The following is a 20,756-nucleotide window of genomic DNA, read 5'->3' as shown; positions in this document are numbered from 1 at the left end:
TTTATTGGCTGTTCCTATTACGCCGATGGTTGCACTCGCGTCTTAAACTTACAGACACTTTCATAACAACGGTAACAATACTTTATTTTATTATTATTATTATTAATATAATTTTTTTTGAAACACAAAGAACACAATAGCCGCCGGTGGAGTAAAAATGAAATGGTGCTGAAAATAGCAAACTGCATTCACGCCACCAATGACCAAGAATTTCGAAACACACTTCAAACATTAACAATGATGAGCGCAGGATCTCAGCGACTGAAGTCGGAAATTTTTCAGTAGCTCCTTTTGGATTTTCATATTGTTTTACCTACTTTTGAAGTTTCGCGTAATTCCGCGCTTTGCCCAATATCAATTAAAAGTAATTTTGTTTGTTTAGAGTCTTTAAACGTGTAATGAGTAAAAGGTAGTTTTCGATATCGAGCAGTATTATGATGTTTATAAGCGTAAACAAAATTTGTTCCCAATATAAAAAAAGGCATAAAACTAATATTAAAATGGAAGGATTTAAAATACCTGTGTTCGTCGTTAAATATTTACCGATGACCAAAAGTCGTTTAAAGTTTTAAACAAACTTGTTGAACAACTTTATACACCGCTGGTTTTTGTATAGCATTACTATTCTCAATTAACACCGTACGCTTTTAAAAAGGTGTGTAATATTCGAGACAAAAGTATGTAATAATATTAGAGTAATAATCTTAATTTATAATTAGTATGTGACATTAAAAAGTTATTGTTTACGAAGAAAAATATCTTAGTTTTTTCTAAAAACACAAAAATAACCGTGACTGAAACTAGTTACCATAAATGATTTAAATAAAATATTTATTTAAAACTGTTGTTTTTTCATTATCTCGTTTAAGGCGAATGATCTCTTTTATATGGAATTAATATGCGATTTCAATTTGGGATTTTGTTCAATCATCCAAAATTCATAATATCGATTCGGACTTTTCGCATGATTTCTTCTGAAAACTCATAGATGTATCAAACTTTTTGTACTCCAAGAATATTTTAAAATTGAAAAGCCAGACAATGAACATTGAAACAATAAAATCACACATTTACTTGTAGACTCAAAAGAAAGCTAAGCTACTGTAGTGATTAAAAATAAACATAATATTTATTATTATTATTTGTATAATATGTTCGTTTATAAATGAAGGAGAGAAACATTTTGGGTTCTATCGTTAGATGATTACCCTCGTATAACAATATCATTGTTCGTTTTTTGTAAGGTATTTAATACCTATTTATTTTATTTGCTGATTGTGTCAGATTGTAGATTATGTTTGTCAATAAATAAAGGAATAACTACTTTATAATATTAATATTTATCACCGTCACGTGTGGGCGTTATATTATATTCGGGTGAGTAAAACCAAGTACACTATCCAATATTGATGGACGTGTGTGTGTAACAAATCAGCAAAAAAAAAATCCGAAGAAAGATGTCATAATAAATTAGTCATGAATGGGTTTACATCATACGGCAATATATATTAACCGTTTTTCTTATATTGTTATTGATTTATACCAGATGCCATTCTGCTTGGAAATCGGATGTGTATATACATATTCTATGGGTTGTTGGTGGCCATCTGAATTAACTTCTACGCACATCGAAAGATCGGGATATCCCGCCGCCGTCATTGCGGGATTATGTTCGACAAACAAGACACGGACAACGCCTCCCCTCTTCCTCAACCGAGTTATCAAACCATTATTACATCGAAAACCCCATTATTGTTTTTGATAGTTGGCTGAATTAAGGGTTGTGTACTCTGCTCTGTCATCGATGTCCATGGTGCGCAGGCAGAGATGTGCTTATAATTATTATTTTGCATAATAGCGATATAGAACAACATTGCTCTGTTTTTGACGGCTGTGGTATTCTGCAGTGACTTTATTTTTAATATTTATACACACACACACACACACACATATATTATATACATGGAAGTGTTTTATGTATATAAAATATAATATAATATACTATTTTTTGCTTGTTTATTTATTTTTCAATAATAAAAGAGTTTCGTCGAATGGACCAAACGGTGTATTATTATTATGTGCCTACTCCAATCCTTCTCTATACAGTCGATCCGCGGTGGCACCCACCTCACACATCTCTGCTGTCAACAATATTTCCTTCCCTCTATCACGATCCTATTTAACCTCCGGGGGGCGTCTGGGTATTGTTCGAAGTCTAAATTAAAATGCTAATTGCTTTTGACGGCCAGTGCCAATGTCGGGTATATCTCCTCTAGTAGATTTAATTCAATCACCGCCCGGGCACGTCGGAGCAGTAGCGGGAGGGTACCACGATCAGGGTCGTTTGGCGGCCAGAAAGTTAAGAAATTAATAAACCGCAAGAACCCGGGTTCAGAATTGGATTATTGACTTCCGTCCGAGCTTAACGGTAATGGATTACGCATTAAGAGCTATTTTACAAATTAAATTCGATGCGAAAACGGCACTAAACCAAAGTCCTACACGCGTCCAGTGCGTTACACCCCGACCGAGGTTTAGTCGATTTTAATTTACGTATACACGTGCACGCATGCACCTATATTATTTCTAACACTGTTGATTTTACTCTGTACGCCACCGCCATAACATCGGTTTGTTGTTGTTGTTTTTTTTTTAATCCGGATTTTCGCATTCAGAAAACTTCTTTTGTCCAAACTATACAGGGATATTTATTACTCTTTGTCTCTGGGCATGGATATTATACGCACATATATACATTATACACTCGCGCAAACTCACGCACACACACATGGGCACGCGTGAGCGTACACACATGCAAGAGAAATAATTCCGTCTTTTCTTTCGTTCCCTATTGTTATTGTAAACATATTGCTCCCTCCTGTCATCCTCGACGTAAAAAAGAACAAAGCTTAAAGTCTCCACCTAACGCTCGCGTATACCTGTTTTGCGTGAAATACGGTTCAGATATCTTTCGTCCAACACCCCAGTATTTTATTATTATTTTTAAGCGATAACAAAAAAATAACTATTATAATAATAATAAAAAAAAAACATAATAATGATAAAAAAATAAAAGAACAGTTCACTTTTGTTACATTACCTCAGATTTTCCTTTAGACGTGCAGCTCATAATGTTTGATGGCTCCAGATTTATGGAATCCTGCTGAAACAAAACAAAAATTATCACTTTAATAAAGTGTAATCCATGTCAAAGGCAATAAAAGACAAATAATGTTGTATATTACGTATCGTGTGTTATAGCCTATAGGTACCTATACTATACGCAATAAAACACGTAGATATTAGGTGCAATTCGTTGCAATACGTTTGTTTTTTATTTATTCGTGAAATAGTTTTGTAACAGTAATTTTGCCGTTTCACGTTTGTTATTAAACCTTTAGTTCCAACAATAAAATTCTACTCCAAAATTGTTTTTAAGCACTTAAAATTATTACTGAATTTAAACTACGTTTATTTGAGAGCGTTTCGCAGTAATCATTTATTAGGTACCTATTTCACATTTTTCGTATTTTTATATAACCCAATACATAATTTAGTATCTTGTACCGGCGATTCAAAAACAATACCTTTCAACATTTTTCTCTTGTCTTTTAATTTATGAATAGTACATGGATTTTAACATTTAAACGCGATAAATATACATTATCTAGAAAATAATTAATTTATAGAGCTTGTTTTTAACTTTATTATGATGGTCTAACCATTTGGCCACGGTGTCTAATGAATTATATACGTTTGTATTATACTCGTATCCTCACGTATAATGTTACTTATTATGTGTGATTAATAAAGGAACGCAATTTTCTGTGTATAATAGGTATACGAACGTTTCAGGATTGGAGTATAACCCGGAATGACTTCCGTATTTTATTCTTAATCTTTTAATGCGCCAAAAGTATATGCTAGACAGTGAACAGACATTAAAATAAACTTGGTTCTCACATCCAAGATGGATCAGCTCAACACTTTCGATAATCTTCAGGTAATCTCTTTTTCAATTTAACTACCATTTCGTTCAGATTTTTTTCCCCATCACCGGCTACAAAATGGAAACAACTGGAGAGGAAGAAGAAACGTGAACAAAAAACTAAAAAGGGTCGCATTAATAGCTTCCAAATGCCCACTTGTTCTTATCCATTCTCACCGCTAATCTCTCGTTGTCCTTACATGCATTTCCCTACTCTCTTACCTCCGCAGGCCGATTCGATCGATCTGGAGCTTGATTTCCCGCAGGGTTTCAGCACATTTGTGTACGTTTCTGCCTCTTTATCTTTTCGCATTCCGACCGTTCCGTCTGTGATTTTTAAAAGCTGTTTTCTTAAACACCCGATTGTTGGCCCAGGACGGGAGCCCTGCAGCTTGCAGGACAAATTGGATGACGTTTTATGTCTGAAACCTTTTTGTTGCAATATTTACCAGTCGCCAACGAAATGCAGCACGCAATATTGTTTTCATTGTTGTATTTTTATCAACTTTCTCCTCTCCAGACACCATATTTACTTATTATATATATATATTTTTTTTTCATAGTCGCATAATGTCGCACTTGAATTAGATTGATATAGTTCCAGAGATTAAAGAAATTTGAATATTTTAGATTTGAATAGCCTCACTCAATTGCATATATGCATCGTAGGGTATTATTTTTTTATTCATTTGACATAGAACATTTCTTTTATTATTTTTTTACACTTATATTATAATAAATATTATTACCAATATTTTCTCAGAGAAATTTTTACATGAGTAAATTTTCTCATCATACTATTCCTTTTGACTAAACCCGCAGTACAAATCATGCATCATCTTTGTGCATGTAAAGGTAAACTGATATTATATGTATACCTACACCGTATGTAGGAAACGATTGAATACAAAATCACATGCATCATTTTTACGATATAGAAATGCATTTTTATTAAAAATCACACCCAAGTAACATTTACTCCCTCCTCCCACGAACCGTTACATGTTATTATTTTTTTGCTCACTGCAACCTTAAAACGTTGTATTTACAGCAATATTTTTTAAGGCCCCATAGGATGAATCAGAAAAAAACATCGACAAGTAAATAATAATATACTTTATAAAAACCATAACATTTTTAATTTATTAAGATACATTATTTTTAACTTTTACTTTCTCACTTTTTTTTTCATTTTTTTTTCGCTACCGGAAGTAGGAAGTAATGTTTATCATATTATCGTTTATCACGTCCAAAGTCTCGGTGGCATAGTGCAACTTACGTTTTTCCGGTCAGAAACATCTGATTAAATTCATCCGTTGGCAGTAACGACGGCAGCTATGGTGGTAATCAAGTTGGTTAAATAAATATTTGGGTTGAAAAGGGTATAAAACACTGTTGGTGCATATATATACGTGAATGCACGCGCACACACTCACACAAACAATTCGTGTCGACGAGATGGGCAAACAATAACCTATAATAACACATTCATACACACATATATATATTTATGTATATGTATATTGTATATTATATGTATATATGGATAGAAAAAAAAAGAAAAAATTCGCGAGAGACCTGTTTGTCGATTGGCATGGCAACCGTGTGATAAGGAAGGATTTTGTTTACTTAGATCCGGGGTTGTAGTATTAGCTCCCAACGAAAAACGTCAGAGAACATATGATAGATTCGGGTTGAACATATTATTATTATATTACCTGCGCGCGTTTAAGAATACCGGGCACGTCGAATTGTTCGGAATTACATTTTCACACATCCGAAATGATGAATTCGCGAGATTGAAACGAAATCTACGAGTACCTATCCGCCCTCAAAACAGCATTAAGATGAGTGTGTTCGTCCATTTTTTCCATTCATATTTTTATCGAAATCGAGAAACGTCCGGGCGGGAAAAGAATTCCGAAAATCTAGATATTTCATCCTGCAGTATTTCCACCATCGTTGTGGTTCGATTATTATCGCGGTTACTATATATCATTATTATTTGAATAATTACGCGCTATAAACACGTGCACCAGCGTTATATACCTTAATCAAATTTTGTTAAATCTAATTATTGCATTTCACAGGGTACATAATGAATTCGCGGCGGAATATCGTGCTGAAATGTTCGACAAACTTTGCGCGCCAACGTAAACGCGACGGCAGGCAATGTGTCAGGAATGTCAAGTACGCACACAATTTACGACCAAATTAATTGTTTGGCCGTGTGTGTAAGTACGGCAGATCCAGAGAACGTTATGACAACAATTTGGCCTTGTGTACGCTCTCTGCAGCGCGCCAGAGTTATTATCATAAACGTTAATAAAATATAAGTAATAAACGGCGCATTGAACTGTAAAACATAATAACTATGGATTTTGATGAAATCAAATTCGAAACCAAAATGCGAGGGACGTTTCTCTGAAACATAATCGAGACTTTTACCGATCTCATTAATAAGTTTTATGTGGAATTGGAGTCAAAACGTATGTCGATGATTTGCAATAAAGTTTACGAATAACGTCTGCCAAAAATTATTTCATTTTAAGTCCCTAAAATTCGCAATACTGTGATTTTAAAACTCCGGTAAAAAACTGTGACAGACACAATCGCGACGATAATGAGAACAATAGGCATCTGAAAAATAATATATTATACTCGTATGGTTAGGTTGTGTACGGGACATACGGGATGATATTAAATAAAATTCACACCGTAGCACACGTCATGTCACGATGTATTGTATTAGTCACAGTTGGTAAACTGACTTCCAATGTGTATTTCTTCTGCTGTTTTCCCCTTTTTCACGAGACCATTGATGCATATCTACGGGGGTATGACGATAATATGTAACCCGCTTTGTCAGCGAACGGGACGAACGTTACAGGATTTGACTCGACGTATATAGACACGGTGAAAAGGAACAACTGAATATTCTTCTTCAATTCATCCGTCAGGAAATTGGAAAACACAATACGAATAGAGCAATAAAACAGCTCCGCTGCCAATTCCCAAATGGAATAATATTATATTATATACCATCACAAGTCCAAGTGCACATAACCAGCAGCGTACACGCATCCATATTATATATATATATATAAGGTGTTGCTCTGACGGTATGGCAAAACCACTCTAATAACAACCAATTTTCCGTGACATTTTCGTGGGAATTTCGGTTGGATGGGAATTTAAAACGATTTCGATAAAATTAAGGCATTAACGTAGCAGTCTGATAAGATTACAAGTTTTCACGTCAAATCAACGTGTTATCCTATTAAAATTCAAGACCGTAACACAAAAGTTTCAACGGTTAACACTTCGGGTCTACCGTACACTCGTGAACCACGAAAACTCTCTCTTATAACACTAATATTGAAAATGAATTAATAATTTTTTTAATACGTTTTGTTATAATATTAGCGAATAAACCGTCATTGATTCAATATTAAAAAGGGTGAAATTAGGTAATCGCACTGCAGTACCTATATTAATGGTCGAGTGTACCTCGTGTAGAATTTTATAATACCTAGATAGATCTAAGATGTATCAAATGTTAATCCAATCATAAAATATCATTGTGAATAAATAGAGAAGACTGTATACATTTTTGGTGACCAAAGTGACCGATTAATTATTATTTATTTTAGTAATAATACTATTATTATTTTAACAAAAATGCATGGTGACCAAATGATAATAATATAGTATACTTCAGGAAAGGTTATTTTATATTACGATATTTAGATAAACGTTTTGCACAATGCTTAAAACAGTTGTTCAGTTTTCACGCATATATTTATAAATACTAAGCACTATGTGAATGATGTACAATGTACATATATATTATATTATATTTTGTAAATATAAATTCAAAAATTTAAATGCGAGCAAAATGGAAAACCCTCGACATTGTTTAGTATAATATGTTATATGTTTGTGTTATTTTTGCACAAAAGGGGATAATAGACATTATTTATATTTTCTCATAACTATTTAAATAGCAACCGACAAACAAGGGAAGTGTTTATTCACATAATGAAATTACCAAACAAACATTAAATTTGAAAATCAATCGACCAATTATTTTTCGGAACCTTCGAACACTCCGACACGTGTATCTACCACCACATCTACCAATGTCACCATCGTCCTCTCTCCGTCATCATTTTTCTCATACACCTGTTATTAAACAATTTTTTCTCAATTCATGCAGAATGGGCGAGGTCAAAAATGTCGGTGGCGGCGGTATTTCAGTAATTATTACAGCGTGGAATGCGTTTGACTTCCATTAAAAAACCCTCAAAAAAAAAAAAGAAAAGAAACACGATAGGAATTCAAATAAAAAAATATGCAAAACAAAAAAATCGTTAAGCTGTAAAACGTGGGAGTAGAATTTCCAGTCTCCGCAGGTTTGGAAATTGCTTTAAAGCTAGCGCGATGTACCGATGATGACGATGTTAATTGCTACACAAATGAACTCCCAGCCTGGCTGCACAGCTGACGTATATGGTGTAGATACAGCGATTATAATTACATTTGTTTTCCACAACCAGGAACGGCAGGAGTGGCGTCGGTCGAGGGTAAGGTAGATTTAATTAAAGCTCTAGCCTTGTATTTTCGGCTGAAATACGAGACCGGAGGTCCGTGTGCAATGTGCATGCTCGAAATGCCTATATTCACCTGTGGGGGGTCAAATAATTATCTGTATCCGAAAGCAAAACGCGTTAATACCAACCTGATGCCAACACGGGTACTGGATAATATTATGGTAATACATATTTTACACCCTTCGTGCGAAGTCGAAACTGTGCGCGATGTAACACGTGATGGTAACCACATTAAACGCATTCGACGAGAAAAAATGGAAATATCGCAATCTTTATCTTGGTATATGTTGTAGAGATTTAATCTTACCCGCTTAATGATGTCTACGACCACGAGATAATCTAAAAATAACACTCATTGCTGCGTGCGAAAGCCTGCTTGGTATTTAAGATATTTTCAAATATTGGCATATCATAATAAGTAAAGTTGATATTGAAAAATATTGTGTGCATGCCACAATGCGTATAATAAGCACATTCAAGACTTTTTGATGTGATAATCGTCAACATTTTTACAAAATATCTTATAATATAGGTATATGAGTTGAAAATTCTAATTCGAAAAAAATTATTAATTTGTACGACAATGATTTTTGTATATTTATGTACATTTATTTCTGTATACTTATTTGAAGTAATATTTTATATGTTTCCTCGATTTCAAAAAAATATAAATCTCGATTAGAACACAACGGAGCAACCTTAAATAGTAATAATATTCGCTGTACGAATTACAACATTTCTCAGCTCTGTTGGAAAAAAAGCTAAACTACTATAAAGGTCATTTTTATACTATTCGCACCCTTCTATTTTCTGGTTCGTATTACGCAGTTATTTATTATTTCATTTTATATTTATGGTATTCTACAAACTCTTTATTACATACATTAATTTTGGAGTAAAAAAAAGAAAGGAAAACTACCGGAGGCTAAAACACCTTGGAAATGAGAATCCAAGTGAGTATACGAAAAACCTCGGTGTCGTTCTCATTACAACGTTTTTGAATTATGCACCGCAAAGTTTACCTAATCCCTCGCTAGTGTAAAAGATCACGGTCCTTGTCGGTTTTCGAGGGTGCAATGTAATTTCAAGACGTGAAAACATTTTAGAATGGATCAAATTTGTTTACTGTTTGTTGAAAAAAAATGCAGATTTAGAGGTAGTTTAAAATTATTTCTAGGAATTATGAAATAAAATAAAACAATTTAAAGATCCTATCGACTAGGATTTCAAAGCAAATTTGATATGTAAAATAATTGCCAAGTTTGATTTATTTAGTTTTTTTATTGGACGAAGTATTACGTTTAATGAACCCACCTATATAGTAAAAAAACTTCTTTAAATATCTGATTTTCATTTTAAAAACGTAAATGATTTTAATTTTGAATAATAGTGCATCAGTGCCCTTTATATTATTAGATATACATAAACTACTGAAGGGTTGTTGAAGACACTTAATAGTTTATTTTTTTCAAATAATTTTAACTGTACAAATTTTATTCAACTCTTAAAACAATATATAAAAACTTATTTTAATTTTCATAAAAAATATAGATCGATTTAAATGTTAGTATTCGAATATGATATCTTTTCTATATACAAATTACTTTATATCTATTATAGATTCAAATTACTTTCGTTAAAAAATTACAAATTAAATTTGGTTTTCTGTTACAGATTATATTTTATCTCAATTATTTTTCGTCTTATAAATAAATATTACATAAAAACAATAAACATTTTTTGCTCTTACATAATATACATTTATCTTTTTTTATGCATATTTCTCGAATTAATCATATCGCAGTATAGTAAGTTTATTTTATTTGAAATCAATCGATGTAATATATTTTGTCTACAGTTTGATTAAGATTCGAGATGTTTTTATACAAAATTTATAGCGATCAGATAGATTGTAAAGTCGAGACAAAAAACTAAATGTTGTGCATTGTAAGTATTTTTGATGAAGAAAAAAAAATGAGGTTCAATCGGTTATGTCATTTAAAACGTCATGGATTTATTAGAATACAAAAAGCACAAATGATAACAAAGTGCAATTTCGTTGAAACTTTTTAAGCGCATTTCCTTGTCGTCTTTTTTAAAAGTTTTTATTAGTTGAGTCATTGTTATAAGACCTGTCTAAGTTTTAAAAAATAAGTCATCTTTACCTTTATAATATTTAAGTTTTTTGAAGGTTATTTTTACTGAAGGGATTTTGTAATATTTCTGATATATGCGTCCGACAAATTTGACCAAACTTACCATAATTTTTCATGTTTTTTTTCCTGACAAAAATATTTGTGGGTTGTAATAACCGTGTAACCCGTAACGTTTGTTTTAGAATATTTCTTATAGAAATATTCATTTTATTTTCGTTTCTTATTAATAAATATTAATTTAAGTGAAAACTTTTGGCCATGTAACGATTGTTTAGTAGGTACACATCGTCGAACAACCCGTGAAAACTTGTGTTTTGCAAACAAAATGAAAATTTGTAATGCATAATTAGGGAAACTAAAGAGAATATGTCTTAATATACAACTGTTGAATAACTTTTCGAGTTTGTGTCTAGGTGGTTAAAACATATTTACTTGTTCTCCGAGTCATGTGTTTGCGACGTTGCTATTTATTTTAATGAACAAATGGCCTTGTTAGGAATTGCTGTTTTACTTGAAGTATCAAAAACATAATCCCAATGAATATTATACTCTATATTAAAATGTCTCATTTTATTGTTAATTTCTTCTTTTAGGAAAACGTTTATTAAGATTTATCGCTATTGCAGGATTGTAATATAATAAACATATGTACCTATATTTAGTAACATGTATGATATATTTTATAATATGTTTGAATAATGTTAAATAATAATAATAATCAATTTTAATTAAATAATTGTTATTATTATTTTTTACCGTGGATTGTTAAAAGGGTATAATAAAAATAATATCTCGAATTCTCGAGTGATTCAACGACTTGAACAATTGAAAACAATAACTATTAGAAACGTAAAATGATTTTGCATTAATTAAACTGAAAGTTTAAAATATTTTACTGAGTAATATATATTAAAAACTTTTACTTGTAATGCGAGGTATTGATTGTGAAATGATTTGCCATGGTGTGTGTAAATTAAACAGAACAAATAATATCAGCTATATTAAAATAATATTACGCTGCATTGAGGTCCTAAGTTTTATGTGTATTCATGTACCCATGTCAAATTATATTTATTTCAAATCATCTTAGATGTATATTTTTATTGTTGTATTATAAGTTTTGCAATAAAATAAGACATTGAGTACAATAATATAGTTTAAATACGAAGATAGACACGATAATGTAAAATCGAAGTATCTCACCAGTAAAAGTTAGTTAAAAGTGCAAGTTAATATTTTTTTTGATATTATAATATTTTTAAAAATAATTTCTGAAATAGAAAGTCAAGATAATTACTATACGTAACTAATGGTATCTTTTAATTACCAAACTTAAAATAAATAGGTAAAGAAAACAAATATGTTTGGTTTCGTGTTTGTCAAATATTTAAAATAGCCAATTTTTGGTTAAATGTATGATTATACTTTAAACGTTGAATTATTTATTTTCTGTTAAGTGTTGTTTTAAAACATTAACGAACTAGTTCTAAAGTTTCAACGGTGAATGAATAGTAAAGTGTATATATCATATAGTTCGTCGATATAGATACGTAGGTCGACAAACACGGAGAGACGTGCTGTTTATTATTTTACCTATCTATAATATATATATATTATATTAGATAATTTAACTTTAGTCATAGATTTATAATATGCCAAAGTGCTATTAATCCGTAAACGAAATGTGTTGGCGGAAACATGCATGCGAATCGTTGAAAATTACAACACACTATTTAAACTCCTGCGGGGGAGGAAGAAAAACTCCACGCCCGTTCACCTACTGAACGGGATAATATAGTCTTATAGCTGGCCAGCAACATTTCGGCACAGCCGACGTGAAGGAACGATGGCGGGGGTAGAGAGTTGGGTGAAAGAGAATACGGTAGCCAGGCGATTGCCACGTAGTTTCTGCGGGAAGGGGTTGATTTACCGTTTTCAAGGGAGTATTTTATTTTTTTTCCCCGTTCCTCACTGATCCCTCATCACCATCCGGGTCAGGTGTGTCCAATTTGAAACTCAGCCAAACGCACTCGATGCCAAAGCGCGCGCGGGATTCGCTTGTCGTCCGGCAATAATATACACCCGATACATTAATTTACCTCGGACGGCGAGGAAACGGTGCGGAGTGAGAGAGACAGACCGGGGACGAGAAGAGAAAGTGAGATAGGGCCAGGCAAACGGTGATGGTGGAGTGTGGAGAAAGGGTAGTGGAAATTAGATCCAATGATTAACGCGGGGCGACTCGAGAGAAAATTGTACCCGGTCGAACGGGATACTGAGTGTTGTAGTGCGGGTGGGATGGGGCGAAAACAATCGGATTACCGGAAAGTTTTCCAAACTCTCTATGTACAATTATCTCTTTATATACATTATATATATTTATATTTATTTATATATACACATATATATGTATATATATATACCTGGAGACAAGCGAATTTATTATTCACATTGCGGAGACTACACGGCGACGGTGAAGAGGCGGGTGTAGTTATATTCGTTAACGAGGTACGATTCATAATAATTTTAAGTTAATAAGTCGAGTGCTCGATGAACCGTGTAAAACTGCGATTCTAAATTTCCCAATTGCTCTATATATAGGTACCTACATTAGGTGTACAGTCTTTCACCCCCCCCCCCTCCCAAAAAATAAATGATATTTAAAATTTAAATATACTTGTATATTGTGTATAGTGTAATAATGTAATAATATAATGCAAATATAAATTATTAAATGTCACGCGGAAAATTATAAGGAAAAAACGGTTGTTGTTTTTCTTTTTAATTTTGTTTTAGATGAATTGTTATCCTTTACTTAAAAATACGCGCAAGTTGCATTAAATAAATATTTTTTAATATTTTTTGGTTTAATTATTATATAACAACCTATTCAAACAAACTTTTACGATAATAATTCTTCTTAGCTCGTAAATCATTATTATTTGATGTACAATCTTAACACACAATTTTTTTTCACAATACTTGTTTTAATCAACGACACTTGTGTTCAAGATTATTAAAAGATCTTATGCTATTGTTTATTATTTAAATTTGTTTCAGTGTTACTCAAACTAGTTTCACGCGTACTTTTCAATAATTATACGATATTTTTAATGTTTATTAAAATAATATATAATAAATCACACGCGGCACGTGCGTAGGTATAACGTATAATAAAATGTTTCCAATAATTATTTATTAAAATGTAAAAATATATCGTTTAAATAAGATAAATACATTTCTTAAGCTGTTATATTGGAGACTGCAAAGTTTGAGTTAAACCAACTCCCACTATAAGCGTGTATACCGACGTTAACGTATAATTCTAGCAAGTTCTGCAAAGGAACGCGTTATCAGATTAAAAGGGTAAGACAAGGGCGGATTGAGGTTCATGAATTGTTAATTGGTCAGTGAAAATAATTGAATTATTTCTTTGGGAATGAAAATAATTTTGAGTTCGATTAATGTTTCCCTCAGCATCAAAAATCTATGTGGAAAAACTAAAAACGGTATACATGCAGCTATATATCTGTTATTATATTGTCGGCTTCATTTATTTTGTCCGCAAAATGAATTAGCTACGAAACGCCGAGATTTAAAATTATATAGTAATTTTAAAACGACGAGAATATAGTAGCGAGGGGTCGGTTAATTTGATTCCCGTTATAGTTATTAAATATAAGTATTTACCAATCAACAAAAAGGGAGATTTTTTTTTTTTTTGGAAAGATGCCAAAACGGTTATACTAATCTCGAAAAGGACCAATAAAACGAGGTGAGTTATCACTTTGTTATATAATGAGAGTAAAACAACGACGGAGGTGGATGGCGACATTGCCGAGTGGAAATCTTTTATTTTTAATCTTCGTGCAGAACAACACGCAGACAGTTTGTGGAGTTAATTAAAATCGCTATATAATTGCGATTTTAATGCAAAGTTGTACGCGCGTTATTCTTATATTATTTTTTTACTACCGTTCATATCCCCGATGATATATTATATACATAAGAGATCGAGTGTATATAAATAAAAAAAAATATGTATACATATAAAAAGAACCAACGTGTAGCTTATATTATGAAATTTATGTACTCGTGTCTTGTGCTTATTACATTTTATTACGTCGTCGTCGCCGTTCTACACACTCATTCTTATATAATACTCATGCACGGCTAGTGTAGGAAAATAAAGTAAAGTGGATAGAAAAATCGTATTTTCCCTCCAGTGCCCTTTTCCTGTGCCGCACCTTTGCCAAGCACGCGTGACCGTCTCCTCTACGACTAAACTCGCACACGATTCTCTCGGTTTTTTTCATGCTGAATTATATATTATATATTAAGCTCACCGCCGTCGCCTATTCAATGGACCGTATGTTGCAGAAGTAGAAATGAACCCACGTGGGTCGTATCCGTGATATAATTCCTTGTACACAAATGAATATCATAATATACTATATACACATACATAGGGCAGTCTACTAAACCCGCCGCCGCCGAGCGGCAATCTCTGGACAAATTATTCCATAACATCTGCACAAAAGAATCCCTACGATGTATAATATATGAATGAATTATTCCGACACAGCACAAAATATAACCTCAATAACATGTAAATGTGCGCACATATAGAGTTTTTCGAACGACGGAACGCTAAGGACCAGGGGAGATGGTAGGCGAAAAAAAATCACAAAGGCCAGTCGAGCGTCGGACAATGTTTTATTCACGAGATGACGTTGACAAAATCTCGACTGAGAAACCCTCCCCGCCAGCGTATGATGATGGTCGTGCCTATACTTACCTATACCTATCTGCCTGTCTATACCAACTATATATATAGCGACTACATCATACATAATAGGTTAGCACGCCGTTTAATCGTAAAATGTCATTACTCGCGCATAATATGAATCCGGCTGCTGTTTGATGTACCTACTTTGCGTGAAAATATTCACTCACGAGAAAACTATAGGAACTTCGTATCGTTAAAGCAAAAATCCATTAAAACTAAACACGAGGCTAATATTTTAAACGTCAAAGTTGTTATCAAAAAAAAAACGGTAACTTGTATTTAATATACAGTATTATTGTATGGGATTGTGTAATGTCGTGTCTTCTTGCAGGCATCGGTTAAAATGTGTTATAAAGAGTCTAATATCTTGTATGACATCACACCATAAACAATAAATATTTAAAAATAAAAATAGAGGTATTCTGTGAGTATCGATATCGGATACAATATCAATTATTGTATACTAATGTATATCATGTCTGTGAATGCTGTGTAATGATTGTTTAAGGTTTTAATTTTAATTTTAATGAAGTAATTTGGATAGCAAGAAAATTATAATCGTAATAACATTTTGAGCATGCATTTAATTGTTAATTTTTTCATTTAAGTAAAAAATAATCGTCGAAGGTAAAAAAGTTTTTGTTATTGCCTGGGGGTGTTCAGGCACCTAAAACATTTCCCATAAATAGACCACTGCTTTATGTCTCTATTATATACAGTATTTTTTCAAATGCTCAGCCACCCCCCTCGTCTGAACTTATCTTTCAAGTATTTATACGACAACGGATTAAAAAAAATTGCTTCTATTGCATGACTGTTGACGTTTGAACAATTATAATACCAACAATATTTATATCGTTTTAGGTAGGTATACAACTAATAACAATTATCGTATCTGCAGGTTTGCAATGCGTAATAGCGAGTTTTGCATGGGAGTTGTGAATTTTCATTATACACGCGACGAGTCAAACTGTATTTTAATATATAAAATCTACATTAAGTTTTTGGCGGAATTTCGTCGTGAAAATAATGGATAAAATAAAATATCCAAGGTTTTAAGGCACTTTATTATAGTAAGACGCATACGAAGCAGTCTAAAAAGGGGTAGTAGAGGTGTACAGACGTATGTGGCGCGAGATAGGGTTAATGCCATTGGGGGTAATCAAAGAACGTTTCGCTTAGCTGGCGGAGGAGAATCGCGAGTTTGATGTGCAAATAAGCTACGGACAAACATAAACTCTCTCTCTCTCACACACACACACACACACACACACACACACACACACACACACACACACACACACACACACACACACACACACACACACACACACACACACACACAGATACCTATATACTTACAATCGGGTATCAGCTAGCAGCAGAAACAGTAGCAGTTGTACAAGTGTGCTAAGCACACCAGAAACAAACATAATAATATAATTATATCGTTGTGAGACGGATTAAACGAATGAAAAAACAACCGAAAACGTGAGTAAAACAATGCACGGTCATGTTACCTGCGCGATAATCCAACGTGATTCGGTATACCTATTATAATAATAAAATATCATAACATATTATTAGGTACCTATTATTATTATTATCAAGTGCTCAAAAAGTTTCTTTGAAAAAGAAATTAGTATACGTACACCTACATTTTGTTAAAAAGGAACTAAATAATTGTTCCTGGTTTAAAGAAATGAACTAGTTCCTCCCCTCTAGTTCCTAAATAAAGAAAATTTTTCGTTTCTGAAAAATTTTTAAATTGTATGAATACAATTAATATAAATCATTGTCTAATTAGGTAGTATTGTTTCGTTTTTATAAAATCTTTGATTTATTTTTTTTCTTAGAATTTAGGACCTATAAAAACCATCGTGATTGACTAGAAACATTTTTAAACACTGTCAATTGTATCGTTTTTTGTTTTTAGTTAATATTATTTAACTAAAAACAAAAAACAAAAATCATAAAAACTTTTGACACAAAAATTCTTTAAATTCTTTATAAGAACACACGAATAAAAAAAAAAAGACAAACAAAATCGTTCATGTGCCTCAAAAAAAAAATAATGATATCCCGTAATACTTCTTTTACTCATAATAGTAAATGCGTTGCCGTTAAGTTTCTAAAGAATTTAAAGAAATTATTGGAACAAGTTCCATCCAAGCGCTGTTGTCAGGTGGATTGCCAAGCGTATCTTTAGATACATGAAAATATGTTATACATATACGTGTGTGTAGCGGTGGTGGCGGTGTGCTTAAACCGTTGGGAGAACGAAATGATCCGGCCGTGAACGGATAATGAACCGGAATATTGTAACAACATAATAATAATAATTTGTCGATAATCAGAGCTACAATATGACCGTTTTGTTAAGGTTTCCCGTCGTCTCGGTCGTCTTCGGTGTCGGACAGTTTATTTTTTTATTTTTTTTCAGTGACTGTAATATTCCACTATTGTCGGTAGCGTTTTTCACGATTTTCTCAATCTATTTTTTCCTTCTCGATATCGCTACCGCCGCCACAGCTTTATTATATAAGTTGGACGTGATAATGGACGCTATATAGATCTGTCCGTGAGATACGTCTTTGCTATCACCCCCGTCTTAACCTCAGACGTTTTGCGTGAAACTTTTCAGTATAAAAAGTATAATAATATGGCTAAGCCGTTGCGTATAAATTCTAGTCAAAGATTTACTCTCAGCAATGACATAAAATATAAACTCTATTAAAGCACAATAGGTGTGAGGTTAGCGACCACGATGTATATATCTATTATATATATAGGAAATGTTTAGGTACTAAATTTCTCAAGTGTCGGAAACCGACAGTCGAGAATTAAATCCCGACTGTCGGATCTATTATCAGATTATATATTTATGACTTCTAAAAAGTAATATCTATAAAATTAAATTTAAAAATAAATCTAATTAAAAATAACATTTTTACACTATGGATGTATAATCAACTTTAAATATAATAAGTTAGATTATGTATTTTTAATCTGGAAAAATAAGTAATTTAAATGAGTTTCCATAACAATATTTAATGTTTTATGCGATTAAAATATTTATAAAAAAAATTTAAAAAAAAATTGTTCTGAAAAATCACTGCTTGTACAGTAGATTATAACACAATCATCATTAAAATATAAAAATAACATAAATGTATTAAAAATATTATCATCATTATTATTAAAATAAAATAATTTTCATTTTAAAGTTATAACTAAATATAGTGAGAAAAAATAATTGTTTTTACGAACGCAAAGTTGGGACGTGTTTAAATAATACAACATTGAACATTACATAACAGATTAATCGTATAAAATTGAGTTAATACATGGAATACCTAGTCGAGTTTTTACGTGATGTATTGCACAAATTCAAACTTTAAGCCTAGCTGTATTAACAATCCCAGACCAGATTAAAATATGGACTATCATTGGATGAAAACAACATGTAATATGGATTGATTTATGGAGTTTTTTTTATCTCGTAATATAAAGATACATTTTTATACGATAAAAATCGCAATTTATGCTATTATTGTTGTATTTCATTTTTACACAGATTGTTTTCTCCATTTTAAATAAAAAATAAATATTTAATTAGATTAACTAATTCAAAAATTAACATTTTAAATTCGAATACGACTTGTACGAAGTTTCATCTGCATTAAATTTATTACCATTTTCTATTTGGAACGGACAAAAAACTATTAAAAAAAAATTTATTTATTTTTAATCGTTTTTAATACTTAACAATTCTAATTTCTATTTATATAATATCTATATTTTTCTAGAGTTTATACAAGATATAAGGAGTTTTTAATTTAATGTAATAGCACAAGTTCGAGGTAGGTATACACGTTAATAATTCATCATCGTCAATTCATCACAGTATCAATTTATTGGTTCGGCAATATATTACGCAGTTAATATATCGTAAAATGTTGGGTGAAAATAAATATTTACATAGTAATTTACTTACATGTTGCAAACTAAAAATGATTAATGGATATTATTTCGATTATTGTACTTTAATCTTACCGATAACTAAAAAAATTCTTATTTTTTATATTTATTGAACATGAGGAACCACTATTATAATAGCTTCTAGACTTCTAAATAAGCAAGTTACAGAATTATAGATTTTTAGATATTATATAAATATTTTATCATTTCTTTTCTAACACTATAATAGTATGATGGTACCTACATTATAAATTTTATGTATTTATTGTAACTAAAAAAAATTCTAAGCTATAATTGAGAATAATATGGTTATTATTTATAATTTATGTTTATAGTTTTTTTTTTTTTTTTTTTTTTTGTATATGTTCAGCCTCATTTCTGAGATAGAAATGTAATATTATGCATTTAGTTTGGGAACTATATGTATTCAACTAGGTACCTACATACATAATGATTAGATGTAATCCTGTGATAATACTTTCTTAGTCTCAGACTTATATATAATCCATTAAGAAGGTCAATATAGAAACTAGGTATGTTATATACATAACTGACCTAACTTTTGATTGGATTTTATCTAAATATACAGTAACGTTGTATAAATCTGACAAAGAAAAATGGCTTATTATTGATCGTATAAGTTTAATGTTGAGAAAATATTATGTAAAAAAAAAGATGAATGCAAATTTGTTCAATCTATTAAAAAATATCTTTTTCGTTCTCCATTTAAAAATAACATAATATTTATAAAATAACTATAAAATATAATACATTTACATAAGATTTAATGTTTTTTTCATTGAGCATTAACTTAAATATTATCTAATTTTTGTTGTATATTTTAACACACAAATCTGATAATGTAAAAGAAACTTCTTAAAAAGTAAAGAATAAGTAAGATAAGTTGTTTAAGGGGAAAAAATGTGAATATATTTTTGTAACAAGTTATTCTTTGCGAAGTTTAAAAATAATACAATTTCCTTCGAACACAAATGGGCTCATGGATAGAACTTGAGACCGACGACTATGACGAAATTGAAATCTAAAATTGAATTTCAACACATTGGTTGTAAAAAAAAAAATATACATATAATCAAAAGAATACCTACTCGTGGACAGGGAAAGTAGTGTTTTTGTCATCTTGTGTATATTTTATATAACTTTTAAAATTTTATTTCAATAATTCAATATATTATTACTACATGATTTGCAGTTGGATACATACATTT

The 20,756-nt window shown here is 31.4% G+C and overlaps 1 protein-coding gene across 3 annotated transcripts in view; it reads right to left on the bottom strand.

Annotated features, from left to right (window-relative positions):
• The window catches only part of Sema2a (Semaphorin 2a), a 384,224-nt gene that overhangs the window by 32,239 nt on the left and 331,229 nt on the right, over positions 1–20,756 (bottom strand). For 2 of the 3 annotated variants that reach the window (XM_089225342.1, XM_089225340.1), the window contains one exon: positions 3,101–3,163. In XM_089225342.1, the coding sequence (XP_089081468.1) occupies positions 3,101–3,163 (63 nt within the window). The remainder of the gene's footprint in view (positions 1–3,100; positions 3,164–20,756) is intronic. The other variant, XM_089225341.1, reaches the window with a different exon arrangement.

The sequence above is a fragment of the Diuraphis noxia genome, unplaced genomic scaffold (assembly GCF_037042655.1).
Source record: "Diuraphis noxia isolate RWA-SAM2 unplaced genomic scaffold, SU_Dnox_SAM2 contig0004, whole genome shotgun sequence".
In the NCBI taxonomy this organism is placed as follows: Eukaryota; Metazoa; Arthropoda; class Insecta; order Hemiptera; family Aphididae; genus Diuraphis; species Diuraphis noxia.
The sequence above is the reverse complement of the archived record's forward strand: the minus strand, read 5'-3'. Positions and strand labels throughout refer to the sequence as shown.